At 36.9% G+C, this 24717-nt stretch overlaps 1 protein-coding gene across 2 annotated transcripts in view; it reads right to left on the bottom strand.

Annotated features, from left to right (window-relative positions):
- The window catches only part of si:ch211-204c21.1 (disabled homolog 2), a 28145-nt gene extending 3559 nt beyond the window's left edge, over positions 1-24586 (bottom strand). Inside the window, exons 1-11 of one of the 2 annotated variants that reach the window (XM_059547816.1) lie at positions 24314-24586; positions 15560-15767; positions 9556-9704; positions 8943-9041; positions 8716-8847; positions 8473-8556; positions 7174-7197; positions 7034-7066; positions 6484-6546; positions 2462-3073; positions 1-148 (exon numbers count right to left, since the gene is read on the bottom strand). In XM_059547816.1, the coding sequence (XP_059403799.1) occupies positions 1-148; positions 2462-3073; positions 6484-6546; positions 7034-7066; positions 7174-7197; positions 8473-8556; positions 8716-8847; positions 8943-9041; positions 9556-9704; positions 15560-15641 (1426 nt within the window). In that variant the 5' untranslated portion in view covers positions 15642-15767; positions 24314-24586. The remainder of the gene's footprint in view (positions 149-2461; positions 3074-6483; positions 6547-7033; positions 7067-7173; positions 7198-8472; positions 8557-8715; positions 8848-8942; positions 9042-9555; positions 9705-15559; positions 15768-24313) is intronic. The other variant, XM_059547815.1, reaches the window with a different exon arrangement.
- Between the last annotated feature and the right edge of the window lie 131 nt (positions 24587-24717).

Here is a 24717-nt window from a genome sequence, read left to right as displayed (position 1 = left end):
CAAGAGCTGTGAGTGTGTCAGTGGAGGAAGGGCTCCGGATGAACAGACTGACAGAGTTGACAGGGCAGTTCTCAGGTTGAGGAGGTGGTGATTCCGACTGGCTCTGTGAAACAAATGGATCCGTCTCGAGCTTTTCATTGGAAGGGGACTATAAAAGATATAAAAATAGTTAAGAGAGAGCTAAATTAGGGATGCACCAAAATTTTGGCTGCTGAAAATGGCATTTTAGATTTTGGGCCGCAAATATGAGGCAAAAATGTATGCCAAGCTGCGCTGCACTGCATCGCTTGGCAGTGTTCACTCTCCTTGTAGCCATCATCACTGTGCACTGGTGCTCCACTCTACGAATGTGTGTTCCATGGTTCACGGTCAATGTGAACACTCCACTCATGTACCGCTTTTCAGAATTTTCATTTTGGTGCATCCTTAACCCTCTGGAGTCTAAGGGTATTTTTGGGGCCTGGAGAAGTTTTGTCATGCCCTGACATTTGTGCTTTTTTCAGTTTCCTATAAATATCTAAATGAGTAAAGTCTAATCTCACTGTAATCAGCACAAACTGGGCTGTAATAACATGTGGAATGCATGCATGTACATAATTGTATTTTTGAGAAAAAAATGTTATGCGTGGTTAGTGAAAAACTAAAAATGTTAAATCACTTGAATCAGTCCATAAAACACATAAAGAACAATGGTTCCCGGGATTTTTGAGAACTGGAGCTTGTAGCCTAGAATTCTTCTTTCTAAATTATGTGAAAATCATCTTGTTTACTCACTTACAGAAAACAATATATTGATTTAAATTTTCTAAGACACTTTTTGTTTGTAAAAGTCATATGCGAGTAGGCGTCAACTACCATGAATATCATTGTGATTTACACCTGAGAAGACAAAGGCCTGCATAATGAGACTTTAAGTCAGCTTGTGTCACTGTGAGTGAGGAGTTACAAGAAAGAATGTGAGAACAAAATAAATCTATATAATTTTATGTTTGTAGTTTATTAAGAATATATTTAATTATCCCACAACATAATTTAATATCCACTTGGGTGAGCAGTTAAACAGTTTATCAGGAACAATCAAAGCTGACTTTCAAACAAATTGTTTTGCATCATTACTCCAGTCACACAATCCTTCAGAAATCCTTTTAACAAACTTATTTTCTACAAAAAAAAAAAAAAAACATTTATTGTTATTATTATTATTAATGTTGAAAAGAGCTGAGAATATTTTTCAGTTTTTTTAGGGGGAATAAATTGAAAGAACAGCATTGTTTTTACATTTGTTACAGTTATCTATTTGTTACATTTATATTATTTACATCAAGCTTTTGAAGGGTATAGTGTTGTATATTGTTATTGAAACTTCATAATGTTTCACTTGATTATACATTTAGTCAGGAATTATAGTTTGGAAAAAGTCTTTGGAAAAAGTCTAACTAGTAAAATGTTTACACATTATGTGAAAACTAGTACAACTATATAAATAAATAAAAAGAGACTTACTCATGTTTATGATCTCTGTTGAATAAAGTACTTCATTCTTTTTTTTCTGAGGAAATCCATTTCTCAAATCCTCAACCAGATCACATCTTTTCGGGGTGATTTATGTCTTATTCCTCTCATCGCGAAGCAAACAGTAAAATAAAAGAACTTGAAGAACAGTCTCGCTGCTTTTTCTTCTGTTGTATGGGCGTATTCAAGCCGCGTGCTTCAGTTTGAATCTGAATAGCGCGTTCAGCGCGGGGGCGTGGTCACATTAGATATAATGAGGGGAGACGTGAAAAACGGACATCGTGTTGTTTTCATATGGATTACTTTATCACAAAATATCTGTTTTCGGCGGCACTTGTTTAGTTTAAAAGTACATGTCAAGCTTTCTATAGATATCTCTCTCATGTCTCTTCGTTGAGTATTCATGGAGTTACAGTTCATTTTAATGACGTGTTTGTAAATAAAGATCAGCGCAGACAAAGGCTGCAGACAGCACACCTTGTTTGTTATCTTTATTTTATAAGTGCACAAAGTTTTGTTGTTATTATGTCTGTATCCAAAAAAGAAGTAGACCCTTTACAGATTCGATTGATGTATTGCTCTTATCTGTACGATTCAAACTAAAAGTGTAATTTAAGTTCTTTTCGGGGTTATAAGGAGAAAATGACATAACGCGTATCCGCGTTAATCGACTCCAGAGGGAATATATAAAGTACACACACACACACACATTCACATATCCTTATGTGATACGAAAGGCATTAGTAAATCAATCCTTACCTTATGAGTACAACTCAATGAAGCATTGAAAACTGGGGCAAAAAACATTACCAGATCATAAAGAGGTGTTAGATAAACATGCAAGTTTAGAAAGAAGAAAGCATTAAGAAGTAAAGTAGAATGTGCAAGAGGCATTTAATTGTCAAATTAAAAAGCATGAAATAATCCAGCGCCATCACTGCAACCTCACCTTTACACTCCTCCTGCCCCTCCCGGCTTTCATGTTGAGTGGTGGAGGGCTTATAATGACTGAATCCTTGGTTTGATTGACAGGTGACTCTATTCCTCCATTCTCATGATTCACTCCATTCTGCACTGGCTGCATCTTCTCCGGACCTCCCACAAACGGATTAGGAATCACTTTCCCATGTCCGTTCTGCTCTTGAACTGGGACAGTATTCTGAGACCAGCTAGTGGCTTCTGCAGATCTGTCATCTACAGGCCAGTGGCCATTACTGAGAGCATGGATGACTGTCCTGCTGGAGAGTTGGTCAAACTGCTGGCCTAAGTAGTCAGAGTCACCATTCTTAGGGCCACCATTGAACAAGTTATTAGGGCTGTGGTTGGCTGGGGCAGAGTCGTCCCTGATTGATTGGTCGTCGCTTTTGGAAAATGGGTCATCACTGAACGGGTCATGGATAGGGGTGGGGAAGAAATTGATTTGAGAAGAGAAGGGGTTCTCAGGCGAGAGGCTGGATGGGGCTCTGCAGACAGAAGGTGAGGTGAAGGGGTTTCCTTTAACACAGTTCTGATTGCTGTCTATCTCAGTGGACAGATCCATCAATAGGATGTCCTCTGACTCCTGAAAGACGATTTGGAGGAGAAGGAAAGACAAAAAATAAGACAAAGTCAACAATACATGAATGTATTTTTGTGTGGTGCACAGATGAAGTCATGCATGGAGTAAAATAACTTGTTAAGGTAGATGCTGTGTAGTTCAATCAATCAGAAATGCAAAAAAGATGGGGATTCATGACATAAGTGTATGGGTGCCAACCATCCTATATGACACAGAATTTTTCTTTCTTTAAGGGAAAATAACTGAGTTTCATTTTAAATTCACACAGGATGCAGTTTGTCCTTAATTTGAGCATCTTAGAACAATATTTTTTTCCATTTGAATCAGTTTTACACCACTGTTGTTGTGCTAAGTTTGCTAAGCTTTTAGGAGGGAAAGAAATCTCAGCAATGCTGCATTTATTTGATTACAAATACAGTAATATTGTGAAATATTATCACAATATTTTTTTTTAAACTTAATTTGTTCCTGTGATGGCAAAGCTGTATTTTCAACAGTCATTATTTTAGTGTCAAACAATCTTTCAGAAATCATTTCAATATGCTGATCTGGAGCTCAAGAGAGATTTCTTCTTAATATTAATGTTAAAAATGGTTGTGTTGCTTAATATGTTTATGGAAACTGTGATATATATATATTTTTTCCAGTATTCTTTGATGACTAGAAAGTTAATAAGACCAGAATTTATTGAAATAGAAATCTTTTGTAAGATAAGAAAATGTATTCACTGTCAGTTTTGATCAATTTAATTGGCAAACAAAAGTATTAATAAGGAAAATCTTACGGACCCCCAAACTAAGGGATATACAAGTGCTAATATTAAAAATGACAGTGTAAAGTAGAAAACAAATGGCTAAAGATGGATGTAGAACACAGAGTTGTGATTTAAGAGCCTTAAAGGGTTAGTTCACCCAAATATTAAAATTATGTCATTAATAACTCACCCTCATGTCGTTCCAAACCCGTGAGACCTCCGTTCATCTTCGGAACACAGTTTAAGATATTTTAGGTTTAGTCCGAGAGCTCTCAGTCCCTCCATTGAAAGTGTGTGTACGGTATACTGTCCATGTCCAGAAAGGTAAGAAAAACATCATCAAAGTAGTCCATGTGACATCAGAGGGTCAGTTAGAATTTTTTGAAGCATCGAAAATACATTTTGGTCCAAAAATAGCAAAAACTATGACTTTATTCAGCATTGTCTTCTCTTCCAGGTCTGTTCTGAGCGCATTCACTGCAGTGTAGTGATATCTGGTTCACGAACGAATCATTCGATGTAACCGGATCTTCTTGAACCAGTTCACCAAATCGGACTGAATCGTTTTAAACGGTTTGCGTCTCCCATACGCATTAATCCACAAATGACTTAAGCTGTTAACTTTTTTAATGTGGCTGACACTCCCTCTGAGTTAAAGCAAACCAATATCCCGGATTAATTCATTTACTCAAACAGTACACTGACTGAACTGCTGTGAAGAGAGAACTGAAGATGAACACCGAGCCAAGCCAGATAACGAACAAAAGACTGACTCGTTCACGAGTCAAGAACCGTTTCTGTCAGATGCGTCTGATTCGAGAAACGAGGAGCTCATGATACTGCGCATGTGTGATTCAGTGTGAAGCAGACTGACACAGAGCGTCTGAACCGAACTGATTCTTTTGGTGATTGATTCTGAACTGATTCTGTGGTAATGTTATGAGCGCGGGTAAACTGAAGGCTTGAATCAAGGGCAATCATCGCCAATGACGTCATTACTTTGAGCACAAAAGAACCGGTGAACCATTTTCTTCAACCGGTTTATTGAATCAAACTGTCCGAAAGAACTACTGGTGATCCGAAAACCGATGCAACCGGTTCTTGACTCGAGAACGAGTCAATCTTTCGTTTGTTATCTGGCTCAGCTCGGTGTTCATCTTCAGTTCTCTCTTCACAGCAGTTCAGTCAGTGTACTGTTTGAGTAAATGAATTACTCCGGGATATTGGTTTGTTTGAACTCAGAAGGAATGTCAGCCACATTAAAAAAGTTAACAGCTTAAGTCATTTGTGGATTAATGCTTATTGGAGACGCGAACCATTTCAAATGATTCAGTTCGATTTGGTGAACTGGTTCAAGAAGATCCGGTTACATCGAGTGATTCGTTCGTGAACCGGATATCACTACACTGCAGTGAACGCGCTCACAACAGACCTGGAAGAGAAGACAATGCTGAATAAAGTCGTAGTTTTTGCTATTTTTGTACCAAAATGTATTTTCGATGCTTCAAAACATTCTAACTGACCCTCTGATGTCACATGGACTACTTTGATGATGTTTTTCTTACCTTTCTGGACATGGACAGTATACCGTACACACAGCTTCAATGGAGGGACAGAGAGCTCTTGGACTAAATCTAAAATATCTTAAACTGTGTTCCGAAGATGAACGGAGGTCTCACGGGTTTGGAACGACATGAGGGTGAGTTATTAATGACATAATTTTAATAATTGGGTGAACTAACCCTTTAACACTGGAAATGCTACATAGACGCTACATTTGACAGTAAGGGAAGAATCAAGAATCAAGGGAGGGCAGCTATTTCTAGCTTTATTTCTTTTATTGGAAATGGTGAAATTTAAAGACTTATGTCCCTTATCCTCCTCTACCGAAGTCGGCAACTCTACTCAAGTGTTTTTTCCCCAATGTACCATGCTTTTGACGACAAAAAACACGGGTTGAATAATGGATGACTAAAAATGGATGGTAATGGACAGGATTACCTGTTAACTTGTTCTCTCACAATGATTGCAGTGTTAGAAGAATAAAACAAACTCTGCATCAACACCACTTATAAAAATGTCACCATGAATGCAAACACCAAGCAAAAGATGACAGGCTATGGGAAGATTTATTTTGTTCTACCTCATATATTTTACATGTAATCCATTTAATACTTTCAAGGAGCTAAGAATTCTTAATTAAAAAAAAACAGCCTCATATGGCTTTAAATTTCCCCTAAAGAGCAGTGTCTTCAAACAACTGATCCTTGTTAAGTTTTTCTTGCTTGTTATTTACGTTGGCCTGAACCCAGGCCTACTACTCCCCATGACGGCATTTTCTTCATTTGAGGTCAATCAAGCACCAGAGACTAAACAAGGACTATAGCAGGACATAAGACTTGTCTGAATGCCACTAGTCTCTTTGAAACAGTGTCATTTCTCATTTGGATAATGTTGCTTTGGTCTGGTAAATGAGCTGGTGTATGATAGATTTACGTGGAAATAACATTAATAACGTTAGTGTATCTTTTTGTATTAATAAAGCAGAGTGTCACTGTCAATACAAACCATTAATAAGCAAAATTGGAGTAAAAAAGCCTGAATGTGTATGTTTGTTCATCAGTTGTATGCGTGACTCATTCTTGCCCAACAATCTCACCGAGGGAGAGTTTAAGTCAGGTGGGGTTGACATGTCTCCAAACAAGTCCAGCTGTTCAATTCCCTGCAACAAAATTGCAAAAGAAAAAACAAGATTCAGACCAAATTACAGAAGCCAAACAGAGTCACAGTAACCAAAACACCTAAGAGAAGAGCTATTCATACTGTGGGCAGATGAATGGGAGGAAGTGAGCAGTGAAGAGAATGAGGCGAATTGTTTTTTTGTTTTTTTTCAAAGACTGTGAGTGAACGGAGTGGAGAATCGCCAGATCTGCTGCTATGTGATGTGTCTTAGTTATTTCCTGTCTGCTAACTTCATTAGCTTTCACCCCCTGAGGAGACTAGTTTAGGTGCTGTGTGCAAATGGTGAACAACAACATAAAGACAACCCAGCAGGGGGCTTTAGGATCTGGGCCAGAGAGACACAACGCTACTGCTGGCATCTGGAAGCCTTCAGGATGGAGGCAACTAACAAAAGTCTTTCACTGTTCTTTTGCAAGGATCAGGACCATTTGGAGAATGTAAACCATACCACAATAAGTCATACTCACTTTTCTGTCATTGTGTGAGCCTTCGCTGCCATTCTGTTGAGGTAAGATTGATAGAAATTGAGAAACAAGTTGCAGTGGCAAAAATATACAGTATGACTTGATCATTAAGCAGCTGATTCATTTAAGGTCTCAATACTTACCTCCATCACTTTATTGTTTTCGTCCTAAAGAAAAAACAAGATCCGATTAGTAGGACAGAAATAAATGTTTGTTTGACACTGACTGAAGCACAGCTGAACAGAAAGTCACACTAGAAGGTAATGTTTGCAGTCTTTCTGTTATGTCTGAGATAATAAAGTTTAGATTTGTGCTAATGTGTTTGAAATGTACATAAAGTCTTCAAAAATGTTTGTGATGGTATACATTATAATTCGGTTTGTATACACTAGATATACATTATAGATATACACTACCTTTCAAAAGTTTGAGTTAGTAATTTTTTTTTATGTTTCTGAAAGATGTTTCTTATGCTCATCAAAGCTGCATTTATTTACTGTACTGTATTGAAATACAATAGAAACAGTATTAACCCTTAAAGACCTAGAACATTTTTGGGGCGCCTGACACACCAGCACTTTTCTTTGTTTTTCAGACCTATTCTAGCAGTCAGCATCAAGTGCCATATATCATTATAAACAGGGGAACTTACAGTTTAAGTCTAACTAATTCAAAGTCTCAATTTTACTTTCGTTTTCTCAAAGAATGAATGAAATTACAGAATTTTAAGAAAAATGCAAGCAACAGTTGGGTGTTTTTTACTGTGTACTCAAACAGAAACTCCTAAACTCTGGATATTTTTCTTTAGAAAGTTGTGTCTGGGTGTTTTACACTTCCAAATAAATGCTGAATTTTGAGCAGCCATTACGCCAGTCACATGATCCTTCAGAAATCATTGTGATAAGCGGATTTTCTGCTTCTGCTTGAGAAACATTTCACATTATTATAAATGATGACTAATATACTTTGATGAATAGAACAGCATTTAAAGACTACCATACTAGTCCCTTTTCTTATTGTTTCCCAGTCACACATAAAGGAATTGTAAATTAACGACTGATTATTGGGTAAGAACCACGGACATGGATTAAGCCAAAATCAGAGCATAACGAATGCTGCGTCTCGCTGTGTTCTGCTCAAAGAGAGGGAGAAAATGTTCTATGGTGCAGCTAAATGGTGCTGAATATTGGGATCATAACACCTAATCCTATCATGCAAACTAAATAGAAATCTTTAACATTATAGTTGTCTTTACTGTAACTTGATAAATTTGATGCACCCTTGCTTAATACAACTATTAATTTCTTTTTAAAAAAAGTCCTCCTGACCCCAACATTTCAAACAGTGGTGTATAAAACTTGTTGCGTTGTATGTGTGTTAATGTTTCTCATCAGCTCATATATCCTAGAATCATCTAAAAATGATTTCAAGGGCTCCCGCACCTTCTTTGAGCCCTCCACTTCTTTTTTCTTCATGTTGAAGATTAACTGGAAAAGATCCTTCAGGTCAATGACAAGAGGCTCTGCCTGAGTGAAAACACAAACAGCGTGTTAGAAGGCATGTTTCCTGCAGGTTTATGTGTTAATGTTTGTGAGTGAGGGAAAGAGAGAACAAGTTTATCTGTGTGTCTAAGGCATGGGTGAGTGAGGGAGGAAAGAGCTTTGCTCAATAAAATCTCACTGGACCTGCTGTGCAGTTTTAATGGCGAAGAACTGGTGCTGGCCCTCTGCGCCGCACACATAGCCAAATGCTCTGCTGTCAGTGACATCCCGAGCGATGAAGGAGATCTTATTTACTGCATGCTCCAGTATTGCTGCCTGGAGAAGTTAAAACAAAATAACAATGAATACTGTATATGGAGTACCAAATGATAATTCAGTTAAAGAGTTTATACTAAGTGAAAGAAACGCACCCCTGTTTTCTCGTCAGTAACAGTGATTCCTGAGAGAGAAATGTTCACCCAGACTCTCTGCTTGTGTTTGCCCTGAGAGCGGGCAGCCACTGCCTTGCCCTGTGATCACAGAGAGAAAAGACTAATCAATGCTTCCTGAGAATGAAAAAACTTCTTGATCCTGGATGCAGTTAGTTAGTGTCCTGCTAAAATGTCTATCAAACCATTTGGATTACTAAATAAGATGTGAAGGAAACAAATAGAATTTTTCTGTCTCTGATCTATTTGAAAAAGCTAGACAAACTAAAAAGGCCATAAAAATGAATTCATGCAGTAATAATAATGTCAGAAATACTGGAAAAAGTTTTGTTGACTCGATTATTCTCTTTCTGCACAAACATAGTTTCTTCAGATGTCTCTTTCTTCTCAAATCTAACAATCTTAGTGTATGTTTCCTTTCCACAGTTTTCTCTCTGGTGGGATTGAGGCACTATTTTCTATAGAGCTTTAAAACAAGATGCGTTGTGAAAGTTTTCTACAAAAAAATCAATTTGTGTCTCTGTCATTAGTTTAGGCTAATGGAAGTCGCTTAAGATGTGTACTAAAGAGTAAACATGCTTGACCTTTCACTAACCTTCAGTTTCATCATGGAGTCTTGGCTCATCTTGTCTCCTCTTGCTTCAGGCACATCATCTACACCAATCAACTTGGCTTTGTAGCGAACTCCATTACCTTTGAACCTGGCTAAGAGGAACTCATCTGTTTTCTCTGGGCTTGCTGCAGCTGAGAAGAGGAGATAAAGAGAGAGATGTTAATCTACAGCATAACGTAATATTGTGAGAATTAGAAACATTTAATCATTAGTACCATGTGTGTTGCCATGTATTAAAGGAGAAAGAATTTAATGATTTAGTAAAATAGTTCAACAGATCACCATGAGCACACAGTATACACTATAAATGACAACAAATGCTTTTGAAGAGATAGAGACAACAGATATTTAGACTTTTTAATAAATCAGCAAATATAACTACCATTCAAAAGCAAAGATGCATTAAACTGATCAATAAAGTGACAATAAATGCTGTTCTTTTGAACTTTCTGTTCATCGTCCAGAATTCAGGAAAGTAAAATGCATCATGGTTTCCACAAATATATTTAGTTTTAAATAATAATAATAAGAGAAAATGTTTCTTCAGCATCAAATCAGCATATTAGAATATTTTCTGAAGGTTCTTGTAATACAGAAGGCTGGAAAAAAACTGTAGATGTCTTGAATAGGTTTATCCTTTTAAAAAGAGCTGAAAAAAGCAGGTTCTTCACCCATACAAGAAACCACTAATTAAGTGTCCTTTCTGTAGTGCAGAACTAGCCCGTCATTTAACCTTTTTAAAATACTGCTTCATGTAATTAACTGATTACAGTTTGCAGAATGCAGCTGTCATTCAAAACAAAAGCATTCTAAAATGGGAAGGAATTGTGCAGTGCAAAATCATTTATGAAAACCTCTATTCTTAGTGGAATGAGAAACGATTCAGCGACGTAATTATGGGTGTCGCTGGGACTGATTGATGCCATTCGGAAGGAACTGATGGTACCAGCTGTCTGGGAGACAGAGTTATCTCTAGAAGCTCCGAATATCAGTCTGAAAGTTACTCAATCACTAACCAGCAAGTTAGCCAGATGCTCATCAAAATATGTGCGATTTGCTCAATGGTGCAAAAAGATCTGAAGGAGGCTGATTAAAATGAACACAAAGTGCACCAGAAAGCCGCTGATAAGCTGATCATGGCGTTTTAATATATCAGTCTGGCCACATTCTAGCTCTGAAATTGTGTTGTTTTAGATATGTGCCACATTAGTTGCTTGTTTGAGAGTTCATATCAGTCCCTCTTCCTTAGAAGCAACTCACCTCTTCTCAATTGGGTCTTTTTACTATAATCTAACTCAACTTGTCTTTTAATTCTTGGGACTTTTTGCGATTTATTTTGTCTGTCTGCCCTGTGTCTCGGTTAAAAACCAACCAGCTGACTATGTGACGATGTCCGTTTTTGGCCATCGACGCTTCTGAGATGGCAGAGGCGGAGAAAGAGGGAGTGAGCCAGACACAGAGAAGTAAAAAGAGACTGAGAGAGAACAGCCTGGCAGAGGCCCAGACCTCATGCCTTCTGTGGCCAAGCTGAGGGACAGCATTGACATTCATCCCATGCAGGGACTCTATAGGCATGAGGTTTCTGCTCTACAACACCCTACTCAACGTGAACACATAATACCCATAAATATGAGTACTTGCTAAAAAAGTGCTAAACACTAAAAAAGATGGTTCTTTAAATGTTCTTTACAAATAGTAAGAGTTCTATTTAGAACCATATAATCCTGAAAATTTTTTTACATTAAAATGGTGGCTTACCTCCAAACTCTATCTATATTAGCTGTATTATTAATGGGATTATTCACCCAAAAATGAAAAAATTATGTTTATCTGCTTACCCCCAGGGCATCCAAGATGTAGGTGACTTTGTTTCATCAGTAGAACACAAACCAAGACTTTTAACTGAAACCGTTGCAGTCTATCAGTCTTATAATGTAACTGGATGGGAATCACGGCTAAAAAATACAAAAAAAAAACATACACAAACAAAACCAGATTAAACGCTGTGGCTTGTGATGATACATTGATCTGTAAAGACTCAAAACTATCGGTCTGTGCAAGAAACTGAACAGTATTTATATATATTTTTTTCATCTCTGATTCACACAATGTCCGAACTGTTAGAACTCTCCTGAGCAAGTGCTGTTGTGCACATTCTCAGCAGCAGGAATGTGAAGCGTCTTCTTCTTCTTGCTTTATTGTGGATCGCAGACTTATAAGTGCATTAGCGCCACCTAGGGCTGCACGATTATGAGAAAAATCATAATTGTTGATTATTCCCTTGAAATTGTAATTGCGGTTATTAATTACAATTCCCACAATTTACATTGAATGATGTTTATACCATTGTTTGATACAAGTGCATGCCATATTTTAATATGAAAATAAACAAGCTGAAAACACAAACTGAAAAACTTTTAGTGCTTTTATATAGTATTAAGGCTAAAATGGATTAGTTTCTTCTTTAAATTATTAAAAGTTAAAATATTAATGCTATTATAATGTTATACTAAATTAAAATGCACTTATAAGTCTGCAATCCGCCATAAAGCAAGAAGAAGAAGACGCCTCACGCCTGCCTGCAGACTTCTAACAGTTTCTTGCACAGACTGATCGTTTTGTGTCTTTACACATCAATGTATCGTCACAAGCCTCAGGGTTTAATTCGGTTTTGTTTGTCTATGTTTTTATTTTATTTTTTATTGTATGTTTTAGCCGTGATTCCCATCCATTTACATTATAAGACTGATAGACTTCAACGGTTTGAGTTAAAAATCTTCGTTTGTGTTCTACTGAAGAAACAAAGTCACCTACATCTTGGATGCCCTGGGGGTATGCAGATAAACATAAAATTTTCATTTTTGGGTGAACTATCCCTGTAATGGTTTATTAAATATGACAATTCTTTTTTTGTCTGGCTGGTACAAAAAATCATGAGATGAGGTGGGCAGAGAAATCAAAAACATACTGAAAAATGGCCTATTGCTCTCACAAATGAGACTGATCATGAAGGAAACTAGGCCATTTGTGTGCCAGTTTAAATCAAAGAGTTGACTTTAAGGCCAAAAAACATATCCATGTCCAAGAAAGTTTTCAAGATATGAAAGCAAAATAGGCCTGTACATGATTTGCATTAATGATGTGGCTGAAAGATCAAGCGTGATGTTGCATCAATATATTTTTGTTTCTATGTCCAAAACATAACTATGAAAGACCTCCTTCAACCCCAGATGCACCTCATCACCCAAATCACTGCTGGCTCCTCAGCGTGAGACTGTGGGAATCATTCTGCTTGTTTTCATGCCTGTGGAAAAGGCTCATAAATAGACATGTTGGAGAGTATCTTGCAGTCGCAGCTGGAAGATATTGTGGAAACAGCAACAGGACTGTAATGGAATCCATCACTAGTGTGCTCTGTTGGTATGAATGAGCTAGGCAAGACAAACAATACCACTGTGCACCAGGTTCCAGCTTAGAATAATAAATCCAGAGAAATATTGGGGCAAAGAGGCCCCTGGAGCTCTGGATGGAGGATTTTAGGTTTCTGCAGGTGGCTGTTCGCCAACTTTGCACTGCGCTACATGACATGTCAAAGAACTCGTTGAACTCAAACTGTGCTCTTGAGAGGAACTAGGGCCTTATTTTAGCAGAAAGACCTTCATTTGTCAACTGTAATCACTAGAACATAAACATAATAGCAAAATCATCATGCTACAACTGCATCAGCTTTGCATGTAAGTACCCAAGAAGTGATTCAGATAAGGTTTAAATGGGGAATGTCTGAACTAATATCCAAAATTTGCTGAAAATATGCTAATGTTATGATAATACAGAAAACATGGTGCTTGAATTTTGTACTACCAGTATTTGCAACTTTACCATTGCAATTACGCAAGCACATTGTTTCTAAATGTACTCTAAAGAAGATAAAGAAAAAGGGTAAAGGTAATATATTCATACAGATAAATGGGTTAAACCTGCACATCTGTAGATAAGGAAGGAACTCAAAATATATTCAAATATTAAAAAGTCAGAAAGCTTTAAGCAATATCCTATGAAACTAATAAAAACCGCATCCATGCTTAACATTCCACAACAAAAAATGATGACTGAAACCTTCCAAAGAAAGCTAACATTGTTGTATTAAACTGATGAATTTGGGTAACATAACTATTAAATCAATTTTTATCTGTTTCCAGCTGTACAGCCAGAGAACATTATGGCAAATCCTTTGGATTCCAGACTGACCGATAAATCATGGATGTAATCTCAAAACGGTTTTCTTAACCAGCTCTCCAAACAAGCTGCCTTTTCATCTAGGGAGATGGAAAGTACAATGGAAGTATTTTCAGGTTTCAAAACTCTTATGAGGGCTTAGTTTTTCTACAGAATAGGTTCATTACATGTTTGTTGTGGATCAAGCATGGTTTTTGTAGGTGCTCTGGGGACGTGGATGCTGGGAGCAGCTCACACTCATATTACACACAGCAAGAGACTCACAGTAAAGGTCAGCGGGACAGTCACTATCAGTGTTGGGAGTAACGGCGTTACTAACGGAGTTAAATTTTCAGTAACGGAGTAATCTAATTCATTACTTTTCCCGTCATTGCAACGCCGTTATCATTACTGAGAATGTAAAGTGTCGCGTTACTACAGTTTGGTTGACTAAAGCGCGAGGTGTCATGCTTTGGCTAGTGGGCTATACATCAGCTGCCTGCCACCGTTGCAAATCCAATGATGATTGGCTGGGTGGGCGGTGCCCTGCTCACGCTGTCTCACTGCACGCTCTGACAACCACTAATCACAAGACGACGTCAGCGATAATGGCGTTCTCGAACTGGAAGTACCGGGAATTAAAAGCAAGAATATTTCTGTAACATGAACGGTATGTCCAGGAAAAAAGACTTTATCCACGTCTGCCTCAAGCAACTCAAGTCTTATGAACCAACTCATGCTAACATGTTACTGTAATGAATATTTTATGCTGTGTTCACACCAGATGCGACTTGCGTGAATAAATCTAGTTTTAAAAGTATTTCATGCGAGAATGTAGTTGTTTTAAACTCAAATATGCGGTTTATTTATAAAGACAGACAGCGTCTATTTAAGAATGTGTCTCGCTGATTTTCGGAGGTTGTCTATTTGCGTCTGTGCATTGACTTAACATTGAAATCACTCGCGCCAGACGCTCTATTTGCGTCTGGTGTGAACGCACCATAAAGAGTTGGATAGTGTTCTGTTTATTGTGCAGTAACTTTAGGCCTAATATACAGTTACAGAGATTTGCACTAATGGCCAGGTTTCACTTTGTTTCTTTATACCCAAGTTTAAATTTGTTTGTCTTAATTTTGCACTTGAATTTTATTTTCAATATTTATTTTTTATATGTTTTATTTCTATGCATATCATATGGCAGGCTGCAATCTATTGAGTTCAAATAAATACAACATTTTCTAAAATACTTAGTGTTTTTATTCTTCATTCAGTTAATATAAACATCTTATATATTAAAGATGTTATATGACATAATAGCATTATGGAACATAAAAAAATAACGTCACAGTTATTTTGCTGAGTAACTAATTACTTTTACAATGTGGTAACTGAGTTACTAACTCACTAACATTTTAGGAGAAGTAATTTGTAACTGTAACTAATTACTTTTTTAAAGTACGATGACCAACACTGGTCACTATACTACTAATGATGTGCTAGGAGATACAAGTAGGTCAGCAAAGACGTCTACTAAGTTTTTTTACTTTATTATAACAATACATTACATATCCTTTTATAATGGAGAAGTTTCACTGAGAAACCACTAATTAAGTAAATGGAAAAAAAAATGACTGCGCTGCAGTCTTTTGAACAATGATTGGTAGAGCTGATCTAAAAGTATTTGAACCATTTGAACCCCAGTTCTGGCCTGTATACAAACAAAGCAAGATACTGAAGAGTGCAAAGTGAAGACCCCTGTCCTTTCACATACCCTTCTTCTTTTCTTTTTTGGAGGGTGTCTTAAAAGGTGCCTGCTCGACCGGGGGTGTGCTGGTTTCCACTTCTGCAGACATGTTTGGAGGCCAGCCTTGTGCAAAAAAGTGTGAAGACAGGATCAGTTGAAGCACTCTTGCTCTCCTCTCTGCAGTGTGTGCACCACAGCTCAACTCAGCAGTGGACCATGCTCAGCGGTGCCCGCACTGGACAGGAAACAGACACAGAGAGAAATCACAACAGGAAAAAGATGTAGTAGAGGTTTTACAAATCAAATACAAATGAAGTCCAAAAAAAGTTCAAATGCTGTGTTCGTTTCCAACATATATCATCTTATCAAAGTTTAATTTAAAGCGGATTCAATGTTACATTTGGACAAGATGTGTTAAACAAATAAATAAAAAAATCTATAACAAAATCGATTAAACCCTGTTGTGACCAGTGTAGGTCTCATGGACCTAAAATACACAAAGTGAAAGTTCCTGGTTAATTGTATATACTGTAACTGAATAATAACAACTTGAGATTTAGTGAGCGAGTCAGTTGTGAACCAAATAGTGGATCATCTGCATAACTCATTAAAAAGAACCCCTTAATAAGAGTGATTTGTTTGCATCACAGCTTGGGCTGTTCATTGTTTTATGAAGGAAACACTGGCATGCACTCAGATGATACAATATCTGCAAACTGCATATGAACACGATCACAGCTTTCCTGTTCCATGTCAGAAGCTGGGGAATTTTGTTTAGTGCAAGTTGATCACTTGCTCTCTGAACTCTTACTGGTTACATTTCTGGTTTCATCCCGGTGGACTGAGTAAATAAACAGGGAATACTATAAATCTAAGTAGCTGTGCTTAAACAGAAGGTGAATAAACATCCTGGACTTAAGCATTTTGCTGTGGTGACTGTGTTGTTCAGCCATAAATCCACTCACTGCCTTTAACAGACCACATGACATTCATGTTTTGAGTTAATACAGATAACTGGCTCTCCCCGAGACTTATCTGAAGTGATAGGTCACCGAGACATTTTTGTATTCTCTAACCTTTCCTTTCTTGGCGTGTCCATTACAGGACGACAGTACCCTTAGCCTCTATCTCCCGCTGTCTCTGCATTGCAATTATCCCGCCCTGCACCCAAAGACAGGAAGTCAGAGCTTCCCTTCCATCTGGGATCTATTCATTCTCCACCTTCTTCATACCACAGACTGGCTATTTTTGCACATTTGTTTTCAATCAAAAAAAAATAAAAAATAAAAAATTCCGAGTCACTCTTACATGAAAATATTTGGGATGGTTTTTTTGGGATCTGTCCACTGGCTCAAGCTGCCTATAAATACATTCACATTTAATAGGGTCCAATACTTTTTCCTTGAAATAACCTTCTGTAGAACATTCAATACAACGCTGCAATAATGTTACATAATTAAAAAAACATTGTAACCTACTTAAACTTCTCAAATGATTACCAACATGTTTGTTATTTGAAACAAAGAAAAAAAAAAACTGAACTACCTGAAATAAGTTAAAGCACTAAATGAAGATCTAGAAATTATCATTGGAAATAATAAATACGAAAACTTAAATAAAACTATATATGCATTTTAACAGACGCTTCTATCCAAAGCGACTTACAGTGCATTCAGGCTAACATTTTTTTTTTTTTAACCTAACATGTGTTCCCTGGCAATCGAACCCAAAACCTTGCGCTGCTAACGCAATGCATATTATATATATATTAGGGATGGGATGGTATGAAAATTTAATATCACGATTATAGTTACTAAAATTATCACGATTATCAATATTATCACGGTTTTGTTGAAACGAGATGAAAGTGTTCAAAAATAGTTGATGCTCACACTGAAAACATTTCAGCAAGTTTTATATTTAATAATCAACAAACAACTAATAAAACAAGCAACTCTATGCACTTAATTTAAAGAAAGATTAAATTCTGTGGCATTTCCTTCCTTACAATGAAAAGTGTAGAAGCATAGAAAAGTCACTGACTTTCGCCATTCCTTCTCGAAAAACAAACAAAAAAACATTGTGCGCTGCGCTTGCGTCAGACTGTTGCTGGCTGGACATGATTTAATAGTGAGTTATTAAAACCGCGATAATCAAACACGGTTTTAATGATAATTCATTTTTAAACGATATTACTAACCTTCAGCACATTTTATCACGGTTATCGATAAAACCGGTTATCGTCCCATCCCTAATATATATATATATATATATATATATATATATATATATATATACACACACACACACACACACACACACACACACACACACACACACACATATACACACACCCACACACACACACACACACACACACACACACACATATATATATATTAAACATAAATGGTAATATTATATGGCAAAAGCACATGACAAAATTAAGCACATTACTAAAAATTTAACTCAAATGAAAAACTCAAAATATAAACACTATCAAGAAACAATCATTAATGAATCATAGTCCCAAATAAGTTTTTAAAACAGGCTTTTCCTGTAATCAAATGCTTTTGTGTCTCACCAGACATAAATAGTTCCTAACCCATAATCAGCTTCACCTCTCACTCTGGCACCTCACATTGACCCCAGACTTCTGCTGGTCATCTACAACTACTGAGTACATTCTATTATAAGAGCAAAGAGCACCAGCTGCTCCTCCTCTGATTGACATCATTTAGCAACTCAGGGTAGACAGAGCAACCTTGGCACAAAACATCCACAAATGCAGTGCACTTTCTAGACATGTGACTTCCTATCCTGGCAAAAAGAATGGAAAAAGAGGTAGAATGTGTCATGCTGGCAAGCTATTAAGATGTTCTAGACAGGAATAAAGTATTGGTATCTCGACACCCTGATCCTATCAAGTCTACAACAACAGATGAGAGAAAACATACCGTGTTTATATCTAGCACACAGTCACACCTAAATAACAAGATACCATACTGCGAGAATATCTGCACTAGCTCATACACACATTTACATTCATACACGGTTAGGTCATTTGGTTCATAGAAAGCACAAAGACATCTTCAAAATGCCATTATTTTAGCAGTATTATCAATTAATGAGCACTACTGTATATTGCTGGTAGGATTTTAAACCTTTCAGTACTGAATTCATTCAGTTGTTCAAAAGTGAACAGTAACAGAAACTGACACAGCTGAACGATACTGAGATGGTTTATCCTAAGTGATGGCTCACTAGTAAATGAGTAATTCTGATTTTAAAATCTGACTGGATGATATGTGCTTGAAGCTGCTGGGAAACGTGTGCTCACCAAGGCTGCATTTATTTGATCTAAAATACAGTTAAAATAGTAATATTGTGAAAAATTATTACAGTTATTCTATTTTAATGTATTTTAAAATGTTTTCCTGTGATGGCAAAGCTGAATGTTCAGCAGCCATTACTCCAGTTTTCAGTGTCACAGAAATCATTCTAATGTTCAAGAAACATTTCTTATTATCAGTGATTACTGATATTCTTTTATGAATGGAATGTTCAGGCATCCTTTTATGAATTTAATGCATCCTTGCTGAATCAATGTTTATGCTTAACATTTTATCTGGAACTGCATTTTTTCTCTCTCTCAAAAGAACAGCATATATTTTATACATTCCTATAACAATGTGAAAGTATTTCCTATTAATTTAATGCTTTCTTATATATATCTTTTAAATAGCACCCCCAAACTGAACACTAACCAAAAACTTTTGATCAGTGTATATTACTTCGTATTTTATTAAGAGTACCGTTATTCATAAATATATTTTGTTGTAATAAATAGGATGAATCAGTTTAAAAATAAAACACGTCATTATCCCTCGGCACAATGTCTTACCGCTTTAATAAACCAACACAGTGTGTAAAGCTTTAAAAGTAAAAGTTGTCATTGTTTATAGTTTCGGTTTATTTTTGAAGCTTGTCCAAGGTACAGAAACACAGTTTACAGGAAACATGAGAGAAAAAATGTAAACATTTGCAGGAATTAGTGTATCCTTATAGACAGACCTCACACTATGCCTAGAGCGTTTATTTTTTTTTTTGGTAATGCTAGCAAAAAAGCATGTCTGCACAAGCAAAACCTCCTAATATGACACATCTGAAAAATAATGTGACACACTTAATCACAAAAACACATTATCATTACCACTCAATAAACTGTGGCATAAATTTACAATGACTACATGGCATCAAGAATTGAATTTGACAGTTTCATATAAACAGACAATTCATGCTCTTCTGCTGGCCAATAAAATTAGTGAACTCTATATTCTGTCCAACCATGTGGTCACCATATGAGGCATACAGTAAGTTGCCCTTATTTGTGTGTATATGGGGTCTTACACCTTTAAAAAAATTATAACTCTTCCTCACATGGCTTTAGTGCTTCCTGGTCAAAGTGCAGGAAAAACATCAATATTTGCATTTCTCGCTGGCCTCAGAAGACCTCTTAGTGTCCATTTTCCCCTCCCTTGCATCTCATCGGCTCTTCATACTTGGTCCAGGAGACGGAGAGGACCAAGAATGGCTATATAAACACCATCTTTCCTCTTCTCTGTCCCCTGTCCCCGGCCCCAAGGCTTTCACTTAACACGGAGTACTGTATGTGTAAATATCCACATGAAAAAAAGAAAGCCAAGACACATCCTCCCCATGCAGCTCAATCCCAAGAATCTCAGAGCTCTGAGATAAACACACTGGACAGAGCAAATTTCAAGAGGTGTGTTGTCAGTTGTCAACAGGACACTGGATAACTAAGGAACACACAGTGTACCAGGAACAAAGACCTGATTGTACTCGTGCCACATGCAGGACCATTCAATGTATTTAATGGCCTCAGAACACACCTCCGCATTTAACACTGCTTCAGTTACTGGCTGAGGATAATGAACTGTTTGAGAATGGAGATCAGAGCAGAAGCTGGTCATAGGTGGGAAGCTGAGGTGATAATGATATTGATTCTAGTAACATTTTGCAATTCAAATGTAACATGTGGCTTGCCAATTATTATATGACCCTTACTGCTTTGTGAGGTTTGCTATGGCAACCGTTGATAGGTATGGGCAACCCTTTTCATAGTGCTGCACTCGCAGGCTGGCTTTGCACAGCAAACACACAATCCATCATCCAAGACACATAATCAAACAAAATGAGGGCAAGGCATACAGCACACACAAAGCCTCCAAAGAAATCTGAAACAATTACAATTAACTTTGCAAAAAGACGAATCAATTACATAAAGAATTCGAAGCAGCACAGCTGTTTACAATATTGCTAAAAATAAATTTTTCTTGAGCAGCAAATCAGCATATTAGAATGATTTCTGAAGGATCACGTGACACTGCAGACTGCTGAAAATCCAGTATTTCAATCGCAGGATTAAATTGTAATTTCATAATATTACTGTTTTTATTTTATTTTCGATCAAATAAATGCAGCCTTTCTGGTATTTTTCAAAAACATTTGAAAAAAATCTTACAGGCCCTAAACCATTCAGCAGGCAATAAACAATACATTATATATAAACTAATTCAACTCAATTTCATATGCAGTATAAAAATACAGTATATACAGCATAAAAGCCTATTTAACAAACTGTAGATTTTTTTATTGTTGCTATATTTACATTTGTGACCCTGGACCAAAAAAACAATCTTAAGTCACTGAGGCATATTTGTAGCAATAGCCAAAAGTACATTGTATAGGTCAAAATGAAAGATTTTTCTTTTATGCCAAAAATCATTAGGATTTTAAGTAAAGATCAAATTCCATGAAGATATATACATTTCCTACTGTAAATATATTTAAACTTAATTTTTGATTTTGATATGCATTGCTAAGGACTTCATTTGGACAACTTTAAAGGCGATTTTCTCAATATTTTTTTTTTTTGCACCCTCAGATTTCAGTTGTCAAATAGTTGTATCTGGGCCGAATATTGTCCGATCCTAATAAACCATAAATCAATGGAAAGCTTATTTATTCAGCTTTCAGATTTATTCAGATCTCGATTTCAAAAATGTACCCTTATGACAGGTTTTGTGGTCCAGGGTCACATTTATCAATTTAGACTTATAAATCATATAATTCAGAAGCCATTAATCCAAACCTGAAAACAATAAATGAGTGCCACTACCAAAATTCCAGTTGAGTACTAGAATAGTAAAATGTTAATGTACTACAGACTAGATACTTTATCTTGTGCTTCAAATAGCACAGTAGAAGTAGACCAAACCTACTGTTAAAGTGTGATTTAATGATATTCTAGTCAAACTGCCCCCATTAAGACTGGTTTCCGTAATGTGCTGCTAAGGCAGATGTAACATGTAATGCAGTCCTTTCTCACAGGAAATCATTATACAATTAATATTCTCACCATGAGGTCCCATGATAACCACAAACATTTAAAAGCGCAGTAAACCATAATTTTAGCTCTCTGCTTGTGTGGTCATTCAGGTGTTCCAGACCCATTACAAAAGAAGCATTAAAATGTCTGGTGTACAAGCACTGCCTAACCCATAACACCATAACTAGGTTCATCTAGTGACAAAACAAACTCTGTATGGAACACCAAGCAAAGGAAAATCCTCTTTTCACACAATAATTGTCTTCAGCCTTTACTAAAATGATGTTTAATGGAATGAAATGAAGACAAACAGTGCAGTAAGCCACAGGATTGCTAGAGAGATACAAAATGAACAATCTAAATACGTGTTTTATACACAAACCTTGGGCACAATGTACTAACAGAGGATTAAAGTATGTCATTTGTGAACCTATACTGTAAATAGTGGTTTGTAGAAAAGGCAAAATGGAGTGCCACCAAAGTCTTAGTTCTACAGCACGATGACCTAATGATTTCCAAAGTTTCTTTCCTAAACAAAATAGACAAGGAGAGTTTGTCCTGTCATGGATCATAATACTTGACAAGTGTCATTATGAAAGTTAGAGAAATCTACAGACTTATTAATCAGAGACCAAAGAAAGAAAATGGGTTTATAGCCACTAATCAAATACGGAAGCCTTTGCTTTCTGCAATACCTGAGAGAATAAAATGTTACAGGCAACATTTAAAGAGTACACCCCAAAATTAAAACGTTATCATTGTTTCGGAAATTAACATATTAAAATACATATAGTACACACACACACACACACACACACACACACACACACACACATATTATAATATATATATATATATATTGGATAGTGGATAATGTTGGAAGCAAAGGCTTCTGCATCTGGCCCTAAACCACATTTTCTTTCTTTATAGGTATAAAGGAAAAATCCCAATTTTTATACGTTTTTTTAGGAGGGGAACAGTGCAGTACAAACAAACACTTTGGGCAAAGGTCATTTACCTCAGCATGTGGCCACCTCAGTAAAACCCCACTCTACACATTACAGAGCTGCCATGACTTCTTTTCTGACCTATATAAGTCCACAGTGAAATACAATAGCAGTCCCTTTTGTCTAAAAAATCTCAAAGAGGCAGAAAAAGACAGCAGAGTTAGTGGAGACGAGTCTTACTGAAGTCTAAAGTGATGGAGGATTGCCTGTTTCTCTCTTTTTTGTGGACTATTTTCTTCGCTTAAATATGTTGGTCTTTTTATGGGGGGCTGGATAGCATTTGCAGAGTGCAGAATGAGGGACAGAAGAGAAACTATGCTGAGTGACAACATCTGGTTCCAATAAAACAGCAAACATTGTACCAAGAGGAGAAAGAAGACTGACTAGCTTTTCCAAGCATTGCACTGTCATTAAGACAAACCAGGACTTAATCACACACATTCCTTTGCATTGATATCATACCTGCAACCAAAAGTAAACAAAGTCACCAATGCTGGTTTGCCGCTTAAAACAGCACAGCATTATTTAAGGTCATAAAATATACTAGGTCACTATCATTCTCAGACTTGCGGTGATTCTGCTGCGAAGTATAAAAATGAAGTTTAAGCCATGATTCACCTTGAATGAGAAAATACAATACTAGTCTAATGTAAGAGTTTTCACATTGGACAGTAACTTCAGACACAAAGCTGAAGAGGGGTCTTCAAACTTAGAACAAAACCCTGATTATGCTGCACCTGATAAATGCATGTGTGCGTGTGGGATCAGCATGAAGCTGCTTGATATTGGATGTGGTCACTTGTGATGAATGCAATGCAAACATCTGTGCATTTTGGTCAGACCAGCAGCCAACATCAGTCTCGTCAACCTTTTTTCCAATGAAACATTTAAAATCAACAGGTTCTATTTGCAAAAAGAAATTCACGTGGAATAGATTTAATATAGACATGAAAAGGAGATATATTCTTCATTTTCGTGAGACCTGTAAATGCCTGAAGACTCAAGAATGTATCGGCGACTCAATGGTAAATGAAACATGCGACATTTCATTTAGCACGTTAGAATGTCACATTTAGCCGGTCTGTGCGAAAGCATAGCACACGTTACTGTGACAATATTTTCAGTGTTCACGTGGGAAATCTGTAAAAAGCATATAAGACGGCATTGCGATAGACGGTATGAGGACTTTAGACAGTAACAGAGCTGCTGCTGCAGTAAATGAAACCAGATCATATATATATAATAATAAAAATGATTCGTTTGTTTAAAGTACGAGACTCGGTTCAATAGCTGGCCAAAATCGTCAGTTGTTCTGACATCCACATTAGGCTACTACATTCATATAAGGTTATACTCACGTACGTTAAGACATTGAGTGGATCCTGGAGCTCGCATACTCCGAGCCGGCAGAGAAAACGCGGCTTGCCAACAGAGTCGACGCGTGCCCGGTAGTGCAATATATATTCCCGGGATCTGGCTCTGAGATGTTGACGGTGAAGGTCTTATTCCTGGGATGTTGGCAGCTCTGAGGAAAGTGCGCTGATGTTACTGCAGATTCGGTAACTCCCCCTCAAAGTGAAATTTAACCCTGTGAAGACCAGGCGGCGATTCTCCTTATTCACTGCACCACACGACACATGATCCTCTCCCAGTGTTTCTAACACGCTCTCACTGACTGTTTTTATAGTGGGAAATTTGTCTAGATTGACAAAGTTATTGTGATATCATACTTCAGTGGGACATTACAACACACTACTGCTGTTTCC

Source organism: Carassius carassius, chromosome 4 (assembly GCF_963082965.1).
Source record: "Carassius carassius chromosome 4, fCarCar2.1, whole genome shotgun sequence".
NCBI lineage: Eukaryota > Metazoa > Chordata > Actinopteri > Cypriniformes > Cyprinidae > Carassius > Carassius carassius.
The sequence above is the reverse complement of the archived record's forward strand: the minus strand, read 5'-3'. Positions and strand labels throughout refer to the sequence as shown.